The sequence below is a fragment of the Erithacus rubecula genome (assembly GCF_903797595.1).
Source record: "Erithacus rubecula genome assembly, chromosome: 5".
In the NCBI taxonomy this organism is placed as follows: domain Eukaryota; kingdom Metazoa; phylum Chordata; class Aves; order Passeriformes; family Muscicapidae; genus Erithacus; species Erithacus rubecula.
The window spans coordinates 6,055,393-6,077,517 of NC_136687.1; the positions used below are offsets into that span (position 1 = coordinate 6,055,393).

The following is a 22,125-nucleotide window of genomic DNA, read 5'->3' on the forward strand; positions in this document are numbered from 1 at the left end:
CAGAGGGTGCCCAGTCCAGGCAGAAAGCCATTACCATTTTGTTGCCTTGTCTGGAAAAAATACATGTTAGGAAGGGCTGTCTCCTTAACCTCAGAGCTTAGCACCACCCTTATCCCAATGTCACTGCTTCCTCTTGGAAGTTTCCCCATCAGATCAAGCTACCCGATTTCAAAAGTGCCTAACAAATTAGACAGCTGTAAGCAATATTACTAGCTAAGATACTCCCCTGAGTAATGAGTTTTAGGGGTGTAACATCACACCCAGAAATTTCATTTTAAGAGACAAAACCAGGTGAAGTGACTGTAAATGATGCCCTGTTAGTAAAGAAGAATAAAGTGCTCACCCAGCTCTTCTAGCAGTTTTTTCCTAAAGAGAACTTGGCAACCAGCTTATTAACATCTACTAAATTGTCTCAAATTCACTCTGGTGGCCAAGTAAATAGATATTAAGGTTTCCTCGAAGTCAGAGGATGGTGCTAACACAGATGTATCCTGGCTTAGTACCAATTTCAGACACTTGGTTTTCAGTATTTCCCTGCATTTCATTATCCACAGAGCACTGTGAGCAGGAAATGAAGAGTCGTGTGTAAAAGTAAATGCAGTTCTGTTTATTTTCCAGCAACATCCCACACAAAAGCAACAAACACGAACTGCTCTCAGCAGAAAATCTGTACAGTTGTTAACATTTACAACAGTTTTACATTTAAAAACAGAAAACTGAAAGAATCAAGCACCTTCCCTAGACATTGTTTTCTTGACTGCATTAATAAATGACTGATGACTATTTACAAATTTCAAATTAAGGCTGCTGCTTCTAAAAAAACCCAAAACATTATTGCATAGACTTTACCATGTTGACTTCCAGTTTCTCGAGGGTATTAAACTTCCTATTGTTTCTGAAACATTTTTGCAAAAAAAAAGTTGTTTTTTTTTTAAGATAGTTAATCTTACAGTAACTGCAGTAGATGGGTTTACTAGCACTAATCAGTCACATGGCTCTGTACCACATGCATTACTTCAGGTCATGTGTTTTACAAGAGCCAGATGTAAAAGCAAGGTAACATAAAAAAAAAACCAACAAAAAAACTCCCTACTTGGCTCTTGATCTGCAAGTGGACAACTGAAATCATGTTAACAGTGGGGAGGGAGTGGGGGGAAATTGGTAAGACCTTGCTGTGCTATTTACTATTACTAGAGGATAGCACTGCCCTTGGTAGTTTTTCTATTGAAAACAATTATAAAAAAATCTGATATACATAAATTAAAAGGCAACAAGAAGTCACAACTTAATTGCAATTTTACATAAGTCAGGTCTGGGGAGTATCTAGACCAATCACAGCTTTGAGAACAGTCTTTAACTTTGCTTAAGTTTTCTTACTATTAACAGGTTATGGATCAAGCTAACCTCTCAAATTTAAATGAAACTTTCTCTAAAACAGTTTGCACAAGACTATTTAACTCACAGTATCAAATTCATCCAGTGGTTCACTTGAACACACTTCCAAGTTAAATTCTCCTTCTGCTTGATAGTCAGCATGTCTAACTTTGGTGGGAGTGCCAGAACAGGTATCCTGAAAGGGAAAGGTAATTAATAATTACTACTTAAGTAGAGATTAATAGTACAGGTAATTCAATTAACTTATGTAATCCATTCAGACCACCCTATAACAAGATGCATTACAAATGCATTAAAGACCATAAAAACTCAATACTAGTCTTAAGATTAAAGAGATATAAGGCTTCTGCCCATCCAACCACATTTGAGGATATCTTGCAAGTGTTCTAAGGACTTCCACAGGCAAACATTAAAACATTATGCAGATTTAACATTAGAAAAACAGATCTAGTAAGAAAAGCATTCTTAGATCTTTACTGCTCAGTGCTTCTGGACATAAATGGAGCCTACTTTTGTGTGACAAGGAAATTCCACCCTATTTTAACATTAGATATTGCAATCTAAAGTAGCATTTCACCTGTACATTACAGTTCAAAACCAATTTGCTTTAACAGATTTTCTTTTGTAGGCTATGAAAAAATGGGATATTTTTAATTAGAGATGATAATTTAAGTTCTAATTCCCTACACCCAAGATTACAGACAGATAATGGCTATAGGTGGAAAAGACTTGAATTTCAAGATTGCTCAGCTTTATAAACAGTCCCTAAACAAAGTAGATGATGTGAGGTATTCAGGCTACTCTGGACAATTCTAAGCAATGAACCAATTATCAACAAACAATTATGCAAATGACAGATATGCTTACATCATTATCTTGACAACTCGTTTGAGATTCAGTAGAATTGCTTCCAACAGATTCTGTCTCCATCTCACCAAGATCAACAGGAAAACTGCAAAATCATTTCAAAGAATGTAGCATAAAGCAAAGTGATTTTTTTAGTGTTAAGATACAGTTAGCTGTCTAGTTCTGAAATAAAATGGCCAGGAGAGTAGAGAGTCCTACAGAGACCACAGAGACAGTGGTGACAAACTGGGGAAAGCAAACAAAACTGCAGGACAGCTCAGTACTGCCAAAATGGCAAAGGACTGAATTGGAAGTCTTGAGACTGAATACTGCAACTTGTCAAAGACAAAAACCCAGTACCCAAGCAATGCCTCAATGCAAACGTTACAGGAGAGGAAGGAATTTTTTTCCCCAGGTTTTCATCCATCTGTTTTGCAAAGATTTAATATGCACCATACACAGACCTAGACCCCAGCATCTGAAGGCAGTATTTCAACACCAATGCACACAGCAGGGCTCTGGCTGAAGTACCAACTCCTCTCACACTGATGGCAAGGGAAGCTAAAAGGAAGCTTTGCTTTTAGATCCTGGTGCTCTGCACTACTTTTAAAATCAGCATTTCATTAAGGAAAAACTACCAACACAAAACTGCTTGCTGAGGAATTAAGCTCCATCTTTGTCCCCTTCACCCTGTACTGCTAGTTTTATGTTACACATTGCTGTGCATTGCTTTCTACACAGGAAAATGACTAGGGCATCACTCTACATCTTCTAGAGGCTTGGAATGTGAACACTTGTGGCCGTGCTTTGAGCTTTGGTGATACCTTGTGATGAGTTCACAATTCTCCCTCTCTGCTCAAGAAACATTTTGTACCACTGTCCTTCAACTAGCAAGTGAGAAGGGTGAGGCAGGTTCTTGTGCACTGGATTGGTCCAAGCTCAAGATTCAGGAGACCTGCCATTAGTGAGAACTCTCCAGCACTGCTCCTACCAGATAATTTTAAGATTGCTCTGAAAGAACTGGCTCATGTCAATGGTGTGGTGATTATTTTATAGAGCAGTGCAGAACTGGTTCTGCTTTCACCATTAAAAAAGTGAGGGATATATATATATCTATTTATATGTCCTTCCAAGGACACTGGACAAGGACCAAGAAGCTATTGGATATTTTGATGGGGAAGCGAACAGCACAAAGTGTGGATAAATAATTAGTGAAAACATTCAGCACTCACTAACTTGTCTCAAAAAGAACTATGTTGAGGGTGATGTTTATTTCTTAAACGTGAAACTCCACATTATAATTTCTATTAAAGCATTTTGAATAGTCTGTACATACATTTCCTGCAGATCACATCCTTCTTCAGCTGGAGGATCCCAGGAATGCAGTGCAACTTTCCACAGTTTAATTTGCTGGTCCCATGACCTACGGCTGTACTTCTTAAACTTGTTTGGAGTTCTGGGATGAACTCCTGGTACACGATGGCATCTAGGCAGATATTAGACAGGAAAAAATCTATCACTGCTTTATTCACACATACATAACATAGCTTTAAATGTTAGCTGATTTAATAATAATAATAATAATAATAATAATAATAATAATAATAATAATAATAATAATAATAATAATAATAATAATAATGTCTGAAAACCTCATTCCAAGCTCCATAGCAACTGTAGCTCATTTTGTCTTGTAGTTAACTCATGAGAAAACTGACTGCAAAAAGCAGATTTTTCCCCTCTCATTGACAAGTACATCCAAAAGAACTTTCATTTTCATTTCAGCAGCATGAGGTATTTCAAAAGTACAGACTCATTAAAAAAAAATCCCAAACCACATCTCAGCTGATTGTTAGTGTGATCTAACATTTCAAAAATGCCTTAAAAGCTTAATTTGTAGATGCCTTCTATTTGACTGTGTATTGGATACCAAGTCTAGTACATTAATGTGCTTATAAAGAACAGGTATGACTTGCAGATGAACATTTACTTTTCTAGAAAGTCAAGCAGCTTACCTAGGAACTTCTTTGATGTATCTATCATATGCAATCATGTTTTTTCCATAGTTTATCTGTTTTTGTCTTCTCATCAAAACCACCTCATCTGTCTCAAATTCTACTGTTGCCGTGGACTCCTTTGAATCAGAACTGAAGAAAAAAAACATTGTAGGCTTGGGACTACCAGAAAACCAGGGACACTCAAACCCACTTGTAAAAGGCTATAAATAAACATGTTAAAACTTTTCAAACAAGTGCTCAGATGTTATTAAACCATGGCATTGGAATAACTTTAGGTGAATTATTTTAAACTGTGTGTTTTAAGAAACAATGTTGTACAATGAAAATTCTATTTTCAAGATTTTCCTCAGCTAAGCTAGAAATTCAACCTACCTTCCTGAGGAGGACTTCCTTTCTCTTGAAAATTCATTTATCAGGAGTTTTCTTCTGTGTCTGTAAGAATTCAAATCAGTTTTAAGAAATTATATACACAAAGAGGAACATGAAGGCTGCACTGTAACAGCTTAAAGTTGAATTATCTTCTCAGAAAAGCAGCAACACCCCAGACACTGCAAAGGCCTTTTTGCTATGAAATGGAAGTTTCAGTTTTCCCTTAGAAACAATAAAGATACAAATAATTTCTTTTCCTGACTATCTTCCCTGAAGCAACTTCTTATAGCAATGATACAAAACACCAGTCACCAGTGAGAGGGTATTTTAAGTATTTCAATCTAAGAGATTCAGGAAAAGCTTCTTCCAAAAGGGAGATATTTAGGGATACACATCCAATTTCCAGAGAGCATCACATGACATTCCTGCAGAACTTAACCCAAAGCTGATCTAAAAGCAGCAGACAAGAGGCTAAGGTTGGCCTGATTTTACTACAATAGTGATGTTAAAAGTACAAGTTGAAAAAGATTCTACAAGACAACTTCCATTTCTCTTCCTCTCACCACTTCATATTAAACACTCAGGGGTACCTTGCAATTTCTTTGTTAATGTTAGTCCTCATTTCATCTTCTTCCACTGCAGTTCCCCAGTCTGAACACCGGGAAAGGGGTCCAGGACCTTCTGGTGTTGTAAAACTAAAAAAAAAAAACCAAAACAAAACAAATTAAGGCTCTGTGTTAAAAATTTGGGTTACTGCATTTTCCTTCCCCAATCACAGTCTGATCCCTTCATTATTTACAGTACTCAAAATGGCTGTGAAAATCTTGTGTTCTATTAAAATTTAAATCACTGTAAAATTAAGCATCAGGTGTGAGTTCCACCTTGAGGTTGTGTGCTTTGTGTTGGGTTTTCTTAAAATTTATGTAGATATCTATTGAAACATACCACTGTAGCTTGATAATCCAGCCCATGCTTCTGTGCAAAAATGTCCCTTGGAGTTGGGGAATTAGATCCACCTGCACTGAAACCAGCTCCAGCTCCCTCCCTGCTCCCAAACTGGTTTGTACAACTTGGAATGTTTTGTCAAATTCAAACTGAAAGTTCTTTTCAGACAAGACACAGTTACCAACTTTACAAAACTAAAAATCCATAGCAAACAGTACACGTCCCTCTGCAAAGATCTGTTCAAGCTCCAAGGATTTTTAAGTTTTGCTTATACCAATTTCTAGATTTGCAGAGAACACAAGCCACATTCAGTTATTGCTCTCCCATGGCAGAGAACAAACAGAATCCAAGTTGGGCCCAACTGAGCTTTTTCCTCAACATTGTGATGCAGCTTTTAATACTTGTGTGATTCTGCACCTATGCTGGGATTATCAAGATGACCCAATGTCATCCTGATCTTTATTTTTGAGAATTTTGACATGGTTGGATTGGCATAAACAAACGGTAGTTTTGGCAGAGGAAGAAAAAATTTCACTCAGAACTCAATCCAAACTGAAACCAGTTTTCAGTTTCTGCACAATTCAATACTGGAAGACACACAGAAGTGATGCTTATTGAAACTAGCTGTGAAGTTTCACCCTTGTACTGCTGTTCAACCATGCTTCCTGGAAATAGTTTAAGCTACTCTGGATAGTGTAACCTGAGCCACTGACCAATGTGTTCCCTGCTTATCAGCAAAGGAAAATGGATGGGCACAACCTACCCCATTTTAGATTAGAAACCTTGATGTAATCAACTGGGCTGTGGCCACAACTGCTACCACAGATCAAAGTGACTAAAGAGACTGTGGCATGAATAGCTCAGACTGTAAATGTGATATAAAATAAAATACTTAATCTAGCTGTGATGGGAAACACTGAAGGCAGCATTATGAGGTGACTGCAAACCTGGATCGCCCACAAATGTGCTAAAATATAACACAGCTTCTCAGGGTGGTGTGTACTCCCTTCAGAAACATAAAATAGATGACTTCTAAGAATTTAATTTTTGTAATTGCTTTTAATTTTACCACAACTCTTTGTACAGCCTGTATTTACAAACATAATGGGCCTGTACAGTATTAATTCTTAATAAATAGCAGTAGACAGTATGAAATAGGATATAAATTATCAAGAACATATTTCAAGAGGTAAGAATGAAAAATGTTGACTCTTAAGAACTGACTCCAAGAAAAGAGCACTGCACTCGATCCTTTTCCCTAGTTTAAGATTCGTGGCTGATGAGCGATTGATGAACAGGCAGGGCTTGGAAAACTGAGTACAAGGATGAGCTCGACAGCTCCTAGTGAGCAAAGAGCAGGAAGTGGCTGCCATTGGCACCACTGCTCACCTGTCCAGCCGGCCGTCCCCAGGCCTGGGCTTGTTCTCCTCAAACACGGAGGATTCGGGCTCGTTCTGCCTCCGCCGCTTCCCATCGGCGCCGCGTTTCCGAGCCTGGGCCCAGCGCGGGGCGTGCTGCGGGCTGGGGACAAACAGCGACACACGAGCACCCAGCTGGGCTTGAGCGCTTTAACCTCCTTCACGGACCGCGGTAATGGGTGAAATAATTTACCCATTTCACTCCCACCAACGCAGAGGCGACGCCACTCGCGGCGGGCTCATGAGGGGCTCTGAGGGCCCTCTGCGCCCCCCCCACCCCCTCAGAGAACTCGGCCCGCGGGACGGCGGGGAGCGACCCCGGGGAACGGAACGGGGCCCGGGGAGAGCGGGGGGAACGGAACGGGGCCCGGGGAGAGCGGGGGGAACGGAACGGGGCCCGGGGAGAGCGGGGGGAACGGAACGGGGCCCGGGGAGCGCGGGGGGAACGGAACGGGGCCCGGGCGGCGCGGGGGGAACGGAACGGGGCCCGGGCGGCGCGGGGCCCGTGGAGCGCGGGTGGAAAGCGGCCCGGACGCTGCCATTCCCCCTCAGCACGGCGGGCCTACCTGCTCTGGGTGCTGCTGTGCGGGCTCCTCTGGCGGAAAGACATGGCGCGGGGGATCCTCGGGAGGGAGGGATGGAGGCAGAGCCGGGCGCGGGGAGCTGCGGCGGGCGGTGGAGGAGAGCCGGGCCGTGAGGGATTGGCAGGCGGTGAGGCAGAGCCCAGCAAGCGCTGCCGCCTTCCCGCTCAGCCCCTTCGCATCTCCCGCCGGCGCTGAGCGGCACCGCCCGCTCCGCCCTCCCCGCGGGGCGCCTCCACGGGCACAGGTGCGGAGGGGGGGCGAGCGGGAAAGCGCAGAGCGGCCCCGCGCCCTCACACGCTCACACGCACCGCGCACCCCCCCGCCAGGGTAATGGCTCAGCCCGCTCCGCCCGGCCCCACCCCCGGGGCGTGTTGGCGGGAGAATCGAGCGCGGCGGCGCCCGGTTTTGGCGCGCGGTGGCGGCGCGCCTCACGTGAAACAACAGGAAAAAAGCCCAGCCCAAACAAAAAGAAAAAAAAAAAATTCCCGCGATTTAAATATTAAAGGTTCCCTGCATGGTTCTACAGTCGATGAAGTGCACAGGGTATTTCAAGGGCCAGTTCCAACCCCACGCCAGACGGTTACCACTAAATTTCGCAATGACATGGCATTAAATTTTATATCAATAGTGCAGAAGGTTAGGTAATGACATGAGATGGCTATGCCTTGGTTCGTGGACCTTTCTAGATTTTTTACTTAATCATAAATCCCATTTGTCCTACTATTGGGCATACACTCACATTTTAGAAAGTAATTTAGAAATAAGCTGAAGTACTCTAGCAGAACAAAAACAGCTTTAAACAATAATACATTTGCAGCCTGAGGACTGGACACTTCAGAGAGATTTTCTTCTGGCCTTACAATCGCAGGGTTACTAAGAGAGAAAAAGCCCTACAGTAACAGGTTCATTAAGGCTGGAAGAGCCCTCTAAGATGACCAAGTACAACCATTACTAACAAGGCTCTGCTAAGTCCATTGTTAAACCACATCACCAAGTACCACATCTGGTAAATCAGCTGGCAGAAATAGCAAATAAAAATTTCTTTGGTGGGTTTTTCTAATCAGCTTAAAACACAAAAGCAACTATCAAGAAGGTTTTGGAGAAACTTTCTGAGCGCACAATAACAGGCAGTGTTTGGTTTTGATTTTTTTTTTTTTTTTTTTTTTTTAATAAAGATACACCTCAGTCTTGTCATCATGAAAGGATTTGCTTTGAAAATTCCATTCCTGTTGCCTGGCCTTACTGTAGTACATTTTGTACAAAATCATACATCCCCTGTGTGGTATCTGCATGAACATCCACATTCCTGCAGGAAAGTCTGCTCTGCTGGCACCTCTCCCACACACTACTGTGGAAAACAGAACTGTGTTCTTGAACCAATGTCATGCTTGAAGTACAGCAGAGGTTCAAAACATGCACAAACAAACTCCCCTCCCTTCAGCCTGGCTCTGACTTCAGCTAGAACAGCAAGTTTACCTGAACACACCCAAGCAAGGCAGACAGAGAACAGCTACAGCCTGGAAGCCACACAGTACTTTCAGCACACTGTCTACAAAATAAATTCAGTTTATCCAGCAGAACTATCTGCTGAAAGACAGCTCAGGGATTACAGCTGCACTGCATCTTTCTGTCCTTGTCAGCAAAAATCCTATAGAAAAGCAGTTAAGGGGAAGAGATATCCTCAGCTGTGACCTCAAAGATGTTTTACAAACAAAACTAAGCACACACAACCCTGGCATTTCAGAACTGGCAGCGAAGGATGGTTTCCACAAGCGCAGATAATGTATCATCTGTAATGTAAGGAGATTCTCCCAGTGGAAGCTTGCCAACAGAAGATGCTTGTCACTTCTAGGGAGAAATTGAAACCTGTCTGATGAAGCTCAGGGTATGTTTTGGCTTAATTACAAACTGAGCACAGGTTTATGCAGAGGAGATTTAATTAAGTTGGGTAAAATTAAAGGAAAAACTGGGGGCGGAGTGCCAGACTTCTGCTTCACTTACCTCACAGTTGTAAACTGTGTCAGACAGCCTTGGGTAGGTAAACAAGTGCATGGACAGGCTCTATTCCAGTTTCAACTGCTCTGTTTCTACTAATGAGGTTACTAATTACAATACAGGATGATTCTACTACCAGTGGAAGCACTGCATGAAATGACTTTAGCAGACCTCAAACTTTATCTTCTGTTTCAGTCCTTCCCTTGTTCAAGCACACAGATTCTGGATTAGGGAATAAACCTGCCCAAAATTTAACTGCCACAGGCAGATTGGTTGTGCTATGTGTAGTCTAGTATCTTCAACTAAGAAATAAAAAGATATTTTAAGGACTGCTGAACTGCAAATCCTATGGATGTGTCCCTAAATTCACTGCAGGCTCTGTCCTTTACAGGCAAAAGTTTAAGGGCTCTTAATACGCATAAAATACTTAAAATGAGTTTAAGTATTTTTTGGGCAGCCTATTACTCTCACCTAGCATCTTCTCCAGCAGGACACCTTTCCATGGCAGAATGGGTGATGGGACTTCAGCTGCTCCCTTCCTCTAAGGTACAATGCCCTAAACAAACTGAGGGGCTGGACAAAATCAGAATTGTGAACTGTCTTCAAGAGTCTAATCTTAATCTTTGAAGACTCCTCTTTTAGCAAGGACTAAAAATCCAAAATCACTACCTAAACCAAATGAAACACCCTAAAATAAAAATGAAAGGACTGCTGAATACACATATTCATTTTATAACCAAACTGACAACATAACTGCAAAAGCAGACCAACAAGGATTTTTAAATTTAAAGTCTTTAATTATTCTGCATAAAGGCAAATTGCCAAAAATGTAACACATTCCTTTATTTACAATCACCATAAATTATAAGGAAACATGCACACTGGACAAGGTTCTAAATAATACCCCTTAGAAAAGTGCTGTACAGATGTGTCCCTTGTACACACGCTCTGTGCTCTGTGGTGTGTGACTGATACAACCTTGTGTTAGGAAAAAACTGTGTGAGCATGCCTGGAAATAACATTTTGGGAGTGAGAGTAGTTTCTGAGGAAGAAGCTTACTTCCAAATCAGCAGCCCAATGGGTTATTGGCCCTGGGTATTGCCAGCCCCACAGCATGGGAAAGCAAGACCAAATTCCTGCAGAGAGACAACTCAGCTCTAGCAGACATTGGTATCCCAGTACATGCTACACAAGGACTGTAAAATTCTTCTAACTGGCACATGAATTTAGTCTAAACCACTGTAGCCACAGCTCTCACTTAAAACTTCTGCACACAGTGCTGGCAGAGTTTAAAAAAAAAAAAAGAAAGCCTATCCCAACACCATCACAATCCTTAGTCTGGACAAGAGCAGCTCCACACCTGCAAATACTGCAATTCATCCCCAATAGCTGTAGGAACAACAGGCACTGAATGCATCCTCTCCTACTCTTTAACTGTAGAATGGCTCTTTGGGTCAGGCTCCAACACAGATAAAACCAAAATCCAGATATTTCAACTGTGCTGCTGTTCTAACAGTCACTCAGCCCCTTCAAGACAAGGAACTAATTTTGATAAACCATCTACCTTTCCTTTCTCTTCTCTCATCTGCCTTAGGTAAATGCCAGATTAATACATTTCAGAGAACAGTAAATAGGCCAAATGGGTGATCACCCAATCCCAAAGTTATGAACAGCCTGCCTTTAATGTCTGGAGGAAAGCTGAAATCATCTACATTCTTTTGAAGCAGTTCTTCAGGCTGGATGTCCAATTCTGGTCCAGTGGAGCAGAGTTGGTTCCTTGGTTGGAGAGGTTGCATTTTTCAGTCTGACTCGACACTGGACCAGTTCACTAGTGAGACATGAGCACACTCTGAGGAACAAGTTCTCCAGAGGGAATGGCAGGATCCATCACCTGAAGCAGCCTTTGAAATATGATGCATGTCACCTGCCAGCACAGGCACAGCAGAAATGTCCTTATGAAAGCTTTAAGGAACATCCATTGTCATTGCAGCACAGGCTCCATGAAATTTGAAGTTTTACACTTGAGGCACAGCTTGCAGGAAACAATCTATCCTTATAATGATCTGGAGAAATCTAAACAAAGAAACAGGTAACAGCATTTTATAAATGCTATATCCAGGCATTAACACAAAACATTTCCTCTTTTAAGCTCTAGCATTACAGTAGCAGTAAATGGAAGAGAGCACTGCATATGGTGAGCTTATAGCACAGTATAAAGGAGAAATCTACAATGTTCACACTATAGGAACTGTTACAGCTAGGATGAACATTTTGAGAACAGAAATTGCTGAAAAAACACAGTACTAGATAATCTATATTTCTGAAGTATTTGTGACAGAGAAGAGGAAGCAGCTGAGCCTATTCTTCCCAACCCCTTGCATTGTTTCCATCTAAATGCATTATTAATTCATAAAATAGGCTTTTATCTCAATTCTAATTAAAAAATTTCCACCATCTCTTAACTATCCTATTGACTACATTTTTTTCCCTAGAAAGCAACCAGATGAATTCACATTTATTCCTGTTTAAAAGAGAATTTTTCTTCTAGCAAAAGGGAAGGTAGTGTGGAATTCTACCAAGCAATTCTATCAAGCAAGATTAAACTTCCACAGATAAAGCTCCTGACCCTTGACTTAGAGCTCATCACACCTAAAAGCCAAGGTTAAAGGCAATGTTGCTCTAAATACTGTTTCCATCCCAGAAAGCTAATGTGTTGCACCACAGAGAAGGTATTTAATTCACTTTATACATTCTGCATCTAACAGAGCTTTTTCTTCAATTAGAATAAGTGGTTATAAACCCACTGGATATACACACTCCTTAATACAGCCTCATGTACAACAAAGACCATTGCAAAAAATAAGCTAAATATCAACTATGTGGAAACCAGAAAGGCTCTTAACTGTAACATAGAAATGCTTCTTTTACCTGAATAATTTCACCTTATGTTGATTGCACTTATGCTGACTGTAAATCTCTTCCTCTTTCAGTGCAGATCCTACATGACAGCACCAGTTTTCCAAGAGTTCATCTGCTGATCTCAGACTACATACCTATTCTTCAAGTCTTTTTCTGTCACAGGAGAAATTCCTTCTTCAATACATCTATATACAAAGAGAGACTAGATATTTTCAAATATTGAATTAGCACTTTAGAAAAGTGAATGCATGTTAAATCTTATTCATGCTCTAAGAATTTAAAATGAAAAATCAATAAAGTGAAAAGAAAAATGTCATCAGCATAATTTTTAAAAGCTCTAGTTGCCTTTTCCTCACTTTGCTATAGTCCAAACTCTAAGTGTAAAACTAATTTTGGCCATATTCTTAAAGAGTTTTGTAAGGCAAAATATTCAAAGATCACTGTTTAACATTTATGTCCTAGCCCACATAAATTTCAGAGCCTGCATCAAATGTAGTAGATCAAAGACAATCAAACTACACAAAAGACTAACTGCTAATAAAATCTGTTTGACCCAGATCACCACCTATCCTATTAATGCACCACAGGAAGCTACAGTCCAAGAGAAAATTTTCACTAAACTCTACTGCTGCAAATGCCAAGGTGTGACTTCATCACAAAGATATTAAGAGGCAGAAAAGCTGCTATTGAAGTACTTAAAAAAACTGCCCCTTTTCATTTGAGAGATAAAAACACATTTTCTGGCTGATGGGTAACAATTTCAGTTTACTAAGTCTGAAGCATGGTGCTGTATTAAGTGCAGGAGGATGGGGCAAAACACTAATGAAATAAAAGAGAAACTGATCTGCCTGAACTGAACAGTTGGATTCTGTGGAATGATACTGTGGATGGGCTACTGAAACAACAGATAAATAAGTAGTCAGCACAAACTCACCTTGGTATTTAAATTTTTTTCCTCAATATTGTATCTTCAGCATTTGCACTTTCCCATCCTCTGTCAGGGTATTCTGACTGATGTCCTTCCAATAAATTGCTGCATAGTTTAAGCCTACAAATAAAAAATAAAAAAAAAATTAAAAACAAAAAAAGAAAAAAACCCCAAAGACTGAGTGCCTTCATTATGGTAACTTTTAAATACTAAATACAGCTACAATTCATTTACATTAACACAGACTATAGCATGAAAACATAAGAACAGAATTTTACCACACGACATATAAATGTTGATCAACACATCCTTAAGACAAATAGTAAAAAACAGCTAAATAAAAATTAAAACCAGATTTTTATAATAAATGCTTGGATTGAATTATAGCAAGAAAGCAACTAAGCCTCTAAAATAATATGCAAAATACCCCTCAAACCCCAACTGATGAGCTGCACTTGATACCTCTCCAGCCTGCAGTCTGCATCTCTGCAAGTCTTGGTGTCAGGCAGAAAGAAGCTGGATTTCTTCTGTTTTGGAGTGTTCCATCCTGAAGAACAGCTGGCTGGAATTGGGTCACTGCATAAAAACAAACAACTATCACTGTTGTCATTACAAAACAACTTAATCTCTAGGGAGACAGAGAGGAAGTTCCAGCTCTTAGGCTGAGAAAGTGAGAGGCAAACTTCCAATTTTTTGCACAAGGCAGTGTGAAAGGGGCTCATCATTTTCCAGCATACCTGGGATGGCAGAGTTAGCAGAAAGCAACAGATGGAGCATTGGACTGGAAAAAGCCAAGTAAACTCAATGTCTTGGGTTGCAATGCAGGATGTAACCAAAGTATGTATTCTATCACCATCTGTTAAAACCAGGTGGGACAGTGTTCTTTAACTTTTCCACAATCCATCCTTCCTCTCTAGGGAGGTATCTTATGTTAATGGGCCACTGAGTTCCACTGTATGACTGATAAAATTACATCATCCCATGGGGAGGAGCCAAGCCTTTCCTACCTAGATAAAAACTGAGATTTGGAACATTAGAGCAGCTTTTTTCCACTGGACTCTAGAGGAAAAACAGACCCTTCTACATCATCACTGGACCTTTGGAGGAAAACTGCACCCTTCTACAGGAGCACTGCTTCAACAGAACCACATCTGTCTCTCCAGGAGGATGCAGCCACCATTTAATGTGACTGATACCAACATCCTGACTGACAGGGTGTCAGGTTGTATTAAGACTCTGTCAGTGCTTTGGTTTTTTGTATTACTGAATTTTAATTTTAATTTTCCTAGTAAAGAACTGTTATTCCTATTCCCATATCTTTGCCTAAGAGCTCCTTAATTTCAAAATTATAATAATTTGGAGGGAGGGGGTTTACATTTTCCATTTCAAGGGAGGCTCCTGCCTTCCTTAGCAAACACCTGGGTTTCAAACCAAGACACTCAAAGAACAGAAATAACCATTGAACATACCTTGTGATGGAGGAAATGTAAGAAGGTGAAAAAAAACAACCAAACAAAAAACCCCTAGTAGTAACTAGTGAAGGAAAAGATTAAAAAGAAACCTTTACAGCATAAGCAATAAACAGAAATAACATAATCACTAGGGTATTTACCTTGTTATTCCTATACTTTGTTGTATTGTCATAACTTCATCTTTTTCACCAAAGGCTTCCCACTCGGAGCACTTTGAAAAAGACTCCTGATGTCCTGAGTCAGCAAGGCTGGGAAGAAAATGAAAATGTCTGAATCCATGCACTGTGGTAACACAGTTCCTCTTAATTTTTCAGAAGGGAGCTAAATAGAGAGAAGAAACCATACTGTATGAACATTTTTACTAAGGTTAGTGTGAAATGTCTACCAAACTGCCAAAACCCTAAGTGTTGCCTAAATCTATATATGAAATACAACCTGTGCTGTGTCTTCTGCCACTTTGCAATGGAACACTGTAAATATTTGCTATCATACAGTACAATTACTCTGGCACGATTTCCCTTCTTCATTAAACTGCACACATTTAGATAAAATTAAAACTGTTAACAAAGGGAAGGGAAAATATCTGTCATATTCCAAAAGTTCAGTTCACATCACCAATGAATTTCCAGATGGAGAATCATTTCATACCTTTCCAGTGTGTGGTGTATCTGCAGATAATGGTTTTTGCTCTCTGAAACCACAGAGGAGTCAGAATTGTTTCTTTTTCTGCGTTTCCATACTGGAGAAGAATCAGGAGAACGAGAACTACAAAAATAGATTTTACACCTGTAACATTTTTTATCTCTGTTTAAACATTTATCAGTGTTCTGCTAAATAACAGCATATGCTACAGAGGAAGTTTTCTTTTGAGGTATGATTCTCCAGTCACACAGAGGAACACTGAACAAATCTCTCACATTTTAAGCTCCACACACATCACAAGAGATTTCAGTAAACAGGGAAGTGCATGTCACAGTCAGTCTCCCTGCTGTTCTGCAGACAGGCACAATACTATTAAGGATGGAGACTCTTGCTTCTGAAAAAGCTCCCCTACTTTCAGAACATTCCAGCAGTGGTTAAAGAAACCTCACTACTCCACTGTATAAACTGAGAAGCTGAAAAAAACACTGCATTTCCTTCTGTTAAATCAGGTAATTCCACAATGCTGGTAATTTTTCCTCATTCAATGCTCTGTAGCAGTGATGGATTACATTCAAACAGCAAGTGTCAAACTCCAAAGCTGAGTATTAACTGCCCTTCCACATTAAACATTTCCTACAAAAACCTGACAGCATTGACATGTACTGAATTATTTCCCTAAGTTAAGCACAGAAGTTTTCTCTCATACCTCTCAGGTGTGTAGGCAGTCTGTGTGCCTTCATCCTCACACTCATTTCTCTTCTGCTTTTCCTCAAACACAAAGGAGCCAGAAACATCCTCATCTTTGCAGAACCATTCCTGGGAACTACCTGAAGGTTCTGTACTACTAAACACAGGAGGGAAAAAAAAAAAAGCTTTAAAAACCTACCCATCTGGCTCACTGCTCCAAACAGAAAATAGTTCAACTGCAGTAATAACAAAGAGTTCATCTCATATGACACCCAAATGGTGTAAAAACTGCAATTTTACCACAGGTCAATCACAACAAAGATAAAACTTTACACATTGCAATAACACAGCTAAGAGAATTCCATAGCCTATTCTACTCCCAATTTACCATTCCAAATCTTGTAAAGTATGATGTGGCATTAAGTAGCAGAGCTAGCCTTGTTACAGAAATTAAAAGCTGTGAAAAGATAAAATATTTCCTTCTTGAACACAGTTGCCACCATCCTGCAGAGAGCACAGAAATCTCTCTCCCATCTACTTAAAACATCTCAAATCCTCTAACATATTGTCACTGTAGGAGACATGGTTCCAATGACATCAGGAAAAGGAAAGATGGGAAGTTATCAATGTCAAGGAACCACAATTGCCAAATTTTGGCTTATGTCCCTTGCTTTCCAGAAAGTAATGTTACCTTGTGCCCACCAGTGTAAATACAAAGGGGAAGGGAATGTACTACTGCAGGCAGACCAAACACATCCCCATAACATCTGATTGCAGATTAACTTGAACTAAATAACTGGAACAGCTTGAAGACTAACAGAATTCAAATGGCAAACAACGCATTCAAGAAGACTCCCAATTTTGAGTCTGGTCTTTTTCCCCCAGTCAGAAATGCTCTAAAGGAACTACAGAGCCCTCCTTTAATTCCTTAAGCCCTGACTTAATCCATATAACATACACAGGCCTCAGATCCCAGGTTTCTTCAGCAGGAGGATCCCAGGCATGCAGTGCTATCTTCCACAGCCTGATCTGCTTGTCCCAGGACCTACGGCTGTACTTCTTGAACTTGTTGGGAGTTCTAGGGTGAACTCCTGGGATTCGCTCTTTCCTGCAAATACACAGTAACATTTATTATTTCACAATACAACAAAATGTTTGTATTTCTAAACACCTAACTGAAATGTGTATATCATAAGACACTATCGAAAACAGATCACAAAAGCAACAGTTAACCATAATGTGCTGAGTCAGACTGGAGGTTCATCCAGTCCAGCACTCTGACAGCTGTCAAAAGCAGATCCTTTATGCCCATGAACAAAGATGAAACAGAAGCACATCTCATACTGCTTCACTATTATTCTAAAAAATCCAGCTCCTTCTACTTGACTTTTCCAGAGTCAAGTGCAGCTTCTTTTATTTAGTATTGTACTGAGCCTGCCAAGGATGGAGTTACCTTCCTTCACAGCAGTCCCTGCAGAGCTGTGTTTTGCATTGACTGCTAAACAGTGCTTATAAACACACTGATTTTTGGACATTACTTCAAGGCCTTCTGCTTTCCCCACCCCATTGACACTAAGGTGACAGTGAACACTAAGTTGAGGAGGAAAAGTGCTGGGACAGCTGACTCAAATTACCCAGAGATATCACACATCATATAATGTGACCCTCAGCAACAAAAAACCCAGGAAGAATTTGAAGAGAACTAACTAAGACTGTGTGCTATTCTACACACACACACATAGAGGGACAAGTAAGAGTTAATTTGGGAATCTGCAACAGTGCAACTCACTTTGGAACTTCTTTAATGTATCTGTCATATGCAAGGGTATTCTTTCCAAAATTGATTTGTTTTTGTCTTCTCCTCAGGACCACTTCATCAGTTTCCCATACAGCTGAATTAGCACAGTCGCTTGAAACAGAACTTGAAAATGAAAATAAGAATTAAGTTGAAAAGAAACTTAATAGCTTTATAAGAAGTTACATAAACATGTATTTTAGGACTGCCCTTTATTCTTAATTACAGACAGTGAGCACAACTCTTATATCACCAGATCACAGAAGTGAAAGCTGTGCTAATCAAATTTGAATCTCAAATAATCACACAAGTAGCTTTTGAGATAAAGCTTCTCAGTGCTACTCCCTCCCAGCTTGATACAAAGCAGCCTGTCTGTAGTTTCAAATCTTCATTAATGCATGTGAAGTAGTCAGAGATCATCAGATGGTTATTGCTAAAATCAATGCAACAATAAGCAGTAATAGTTCAATACCTACTTTGTCATTTTTTTGTTTGATGTCCTCATTGTTTTGCCTTCTTCAGTGCTACCTTTCCAGCCAGGGCAACTGGAAAGTGGCCTAGAATGTTCTGATGTTGTAGAGCTAGAAAATAATGGGAATTCAACATTAATGTTTGCTGCTTGCAACACATTTAATCAGCAGAAACATCAATAATGGACAAAACCTGCTCCTCAACTGTAAAACCATGGGCATGTTCCTTCTCCATTTCAGTTCTAAATCACCTTCAGCCTGTCCTCTTGTGCCAATTTTAATGCCTCAACATTTAACAAGTCATGTAAGTAATACAGAAGCAGATTTAGCTGATAGTCTTGCTTTCCCTAAATGGTTTTACATCAACAGATGAAATTACCATCCAAGCTGACAATGTCATTTTAGCAGAGGACAAAGATTCCACACTGAAAATGAACATATCCACTCAGCAAAAGAGAAACACAAAACATTGCTGGCACATCCACTTAAATCTCACACTCATGCTATACTGTTAGTATTTTTTATGACCACATCAAAGACAAATGCTCCTGAATACAAGGCCTTTGCTAAGCTCTTCAAGATTCATCCATTAATGAAGCAGTATTAAACATGCCATAAAAAATTAAAATCACTGTCATACTGTGGAATACTCAGGAATGTATGAATTACATAAAAAATATTTTCATGTTCCCTTAGTAAAATATTTCCTCTTACATTCTGTTCATTTTTCTGCACATACCTCAGCACTCACCACTTTTCACCCTTGCTATCAGACTGTAAGATACCAGTCTCAATCACTTCTTCCACCTTGTATCTTTAGTTTATCCAAAAGCCAAAGAAAATAATCGTATAATTACCTAAGTATAAAATTCTATCTCATCTCAAATTGTCCTCAGGACTGTGGGGGAAAAAAAACCAAGGTGCTCACTAAAAACTGCAGTACAACTAAATATACCAAGTGGACTGTGAAGAGACAGTCTGCCCACATTTACATATAAAGATGCATAAGCAAAGTGTGAAAATAACAGCAGATGGCTTCTTTGGGAGTTTTACACTAATATTAAAGACTTCAGCAATAAAGGTCTTTAACTACTGCTTCAGTACACAGCATTTCTCCCTTTCATTTTGAATATTTGCTAATACTATGGTATGTATTGCAATGAGGCAAAATGGATGGTCTTCTTCAGGCATGATGCAGGAATCATCTCCTAACTGTGCTACTCTACTATAAGGAAAAATCAACCTAAACAAACTTTTCTTGGAGTCCTAAAGAAGAGTGCAGCAAAGTGGAGATGTAAAATAAATTTACACTTATTCCTTACCTCTCCAGCCAGTGGTCTAAATGGTCACACCGAAATTCCTCAAACACCAGAGAATCTGAATCATTGCAGCTTCTACCTTCCTGTTCTTGATGCCAGCAGTGTGGGTGTTGCACAGAACTAGAAAACAAGAATTTTCATCTGAAATCAAGTCACTGGTAATCACTGAATATGGCCTATAAAAATTAAATATGGACAATCTGGTTTGGCATACAGGTATGTGATTCATATCAGCTTATTCAGGCAACACATACTTAACAAAGGTGTTAGTGCAATTGCTGAGAAAATATCTTTGACTAATGCAATTAAGACATCAAAATTTTCTAATAAACAGTTAATATTTACATAACCAAAAACATACTCTTCTTGCAAACAAAATGGTGGGGAAGAAAAACGTAATTGAGGACAGCCACCAGCATTTACAGACTTATGGACATATGTCAACATCCACTCTGTCAGCAGTGCATTACTGGACATTTATTTACTGCCCCATCCAGTAGTAAACTCATAGAAAAGGCAAGTCCAGAAACTACACTTCAACGCAATGGTTAAAGAGAAGTAGGCCAAATGTTTATGTGGAAACACTTTCACACAGGAAATTTTTGACCAGACGCGGCTGCAGAGCCCTCACAAGAGGACAAGAGCTGACAGTTGTGCTTACGACACACTGGCAGCTCAGCCAGGGATTGCTTAAGGGCTGACTTCTTTACATTCTCCTCCTCGGTTCTGGCAGCTTTGACATGTTAAATGACAGGCTACTAAACAAAACACAATTGTAGCAGCTACTAACACCAGAGCTGGTGTCTGGGCTAAGGACCACACCTGCAGATCCACCGCCACAGCCTTCCGAGAGAAGGAGCTGCTACTGCAGCCTCTGCACAGCAAATACACCGTGACCCTGTGCGTGTGAGTAACAGCAAACACACTGCCCTCTACGTGCCAGGTCTCTGCCCTTGGCTCAACAAGGAAGAAGGATTTTTGATATTTTACTCGGTGTAAACCACCTATGTTTTATTTCCTTCCTCCTCCACCCTGCCTGGCTTTGGGAGTTTTGTGCTCCCAGAGGGCTCCAAGTTACCAACAACACCCAGCACAAACAGGTTCCTCAGAATCACAGATCCAGGCAGAAAGGTCACTTCCAAACCCGGTGAGTTTTCGCTAAGGCAATGCACCAAAAAAAACGTTCTATAACCACCTTAAACAACTACTCGATTTAACGAAAAAAAAAAAAAAATTAAGCCAACTTAAGTACACTACGACACATGCTTGAAAATGTAAGGGGAAATAATAAGCACAAATTATGTGTTTTAGAAACATTCCCGTATTTGCTTTGCACTGCCCGCCCGCTCCAGCCTCATACCAAGCCCCAGTGCTCCCAGCCGGGCTGGGGCGTCTCGCCGAGCCCACACGCCCTGCCCGCGGCTACCGCTCCCTCTCTCGCCACCGACAGAGGCCGAAGGAGCCCCTGCACAGAGCGAGGCCGCAGGAGAAGCTCTGCCGGAGGAGCAGGGAGCGCTGCCTCCGGAGCCGCCCCGGGACAGGCAGCGCCGCACCTCCCCCGCCCAGCGCGGCGCTGCCCGCCCCGCTCCCCGTCCCCCCGCGGCCGCTCCCACCTGCGCAGCCCGGCCGGCCCCGCTGCGCCCGGGCGGCGCGGCCCGCCGGACATGGCTGAGGCGGGCGGCGCGGCCGAACATGGCCCCGGCCCGGCCCGGCTGCGGGGCAGCGCAGGCGCGGCACGGCCCCCGCGGGGAGCGCAGGCGCGGCCGGGCCGGGAGAGCCCCGGACCGGGCTGGTGGTGCCTGAGGGATGGTCGGTCTGACGGGAGGAGATGGAAGCGTCCTGCGCCCGTGTGCGCGCCCGGGCCGGGCCGGGCGGTGCTGTTCCTGCCCGAGGGCTGGTCGGTCTGACGGGAGGAGAGGAAAGCGCCCTCCGCTCCTGTGCGCCCCGGGCGCAGTTCTCTTGATTTACCAAAATAAGAGTATCGGTCTAATACCGATAGTCAACTGTGACGGACAAAAGACTCTCTAACGATTTAAAGTTCGAAAGCGTATGTTTATTCAGCGCTGGACAGCAGCGTGAGGTAATCCTCTAATACGCACCGCAAAAATGACAGGTGATCACAAAGTCTGTTTATTGGCAAAGGATTCAAACAAATACATATTCATAATAACAGCCCTTCCCATCCCCTGCTTCCTATGGTAATTAGCTTGAATAGCTATTAAACATGCGTGATTGACAAATTAAGTCTGGGTTCGTTTTCGTGGGGAGGGGTCTTGAAAGGAGGAAGTAAGGCGAGTCTTCCTCTCCCTAAACTCTTCACTTT

At 41.2% G+C, this 22,125-nt stretch overlaps 2 protein-coding genes across 6 annotated transcripts; both read right to left on the reverse strand.

The window, feature by feature from the left end:
- Positions 1–586: 586 nt before the first annotated feature.
- SLBP (stem-loop histone mRNA binding protein) lies at positions 587–9,233 on the reverse strand. Its single transcript, XM_079306386.1, has 9 exons — positions 7,558–9,233; positions 6,963–7,094; positions 5,219–5,323; positions 4,632–4,691; positions 4,257–4,388; positions 3,578–3,727; positions 2,263–2,347; positions 1,463–1,570; positions 587–895 (listed from the first exon to the last, which is right to left on the reverse strand). Exons 1-9 carry the CDS (start codon positions 7,599–7,601, stop codon positions 887–889), a joined length of 825 nt encoding a protein of 274 aa, XP_079162512.1. The 5' UTR covers positions 7,602–9,233; the 3' UTR covers positions 587–886.
- Positions 9,234–10,344: 1,111 nt separating this feature from the next.
- On the reverse strand, positions 10,345–21,526 carry LOC306802414 (uncharacterized protein). Of its 5 annotated transcripts, none has more exons than XM_079306632.1 (12): positions 21,416–21,526; positions 19,806–19,922; positions 18,490–18,594; positions 18,008–18,139; positions 17,177–17,326; positions 16,238–16,372; positions 15,538–15,654; positions 15,030–15,137; positions 13,880–13,993; positions 13,424–13,537; positions 12,499–12,691; positions 10,345–11,643 (listed from the first exon to the last, which is right to left on the reverse strand). In XM_079306632.1, exons 1-10 carry the CDS (start codon positions 21,466–21,468, stop codon positions 13,432–13,434), a joined length of 1,137 nt encoding a protein of 378 aa, XP_079162758.1. In that variant the 5' UTR covers positions 21,469–21,526; the 3' UTR covers positions 10,345–11,643; positions 12,499–12,691; positions 13,424–13,431. The 5 variants fall into 5 exon arrangements, with proteins under 5 accessions (XP_079162758.1, XP_079162757.1, XP_079162755.1 ...); XM_079306631.1 differs by having other exon boundaries at positions 12,624–12,674; positions 16,238–16,375; XM_079306629.1 differs by having other exon boundaries at positions 12,499–12,674; positions 16,238–16,375.
- Positions 21,527–22,125: the final 599 nt, after the last annotated feature.

Excerpts from the sequence above, each read along its gene's own strand:
- SLBP (XM_079306386.1), bottom strand. The coding sequence starts at position 7,601 with ATGTCTTTCCGCCAGAGGAGCCCGCACAGCAGCACCCAGAGCAG. Across the intron at positions 4,692-5,218 it reads ATTAACAAAGAAATTGCAAG|ACACAGAAGAAAACTCCTGA; the intron begins GTACCCCTGAGT and ends GAATTCTTACAG. Across the intron at positions 2,348-3,577 it reads GGATGTGATCTGCAGGAAAT|TTTTCCTGTTGATCTTGGTG; the intron begins GTATGTACAGAC and ends ATGATTTTGCAG.
- LOC306802414 (XM_079306631.1), bottom strand. The coding sequence starts at position 21,468 with ATGTCCGGCGGGCCGCGCCGCCCGGGCGCAGCGGGGCCGGCCGGGCTG. Across the intron at positions 13,994-15,029 it reads CAAAGTATAGGAATAACAAG|TGACCCAATTCCAGCCAGCT; the intron begins GTAAATACCCTA and ends GTTTTTATGCAG. Across the intron at positions 13,538-13,879 it reads GCAGACTGCAGGCTGGAGAG|GCTTAAACTATGCAGCAATT; the intron begins GTATCAAGTGCA and ends TTTTATTTGTAG.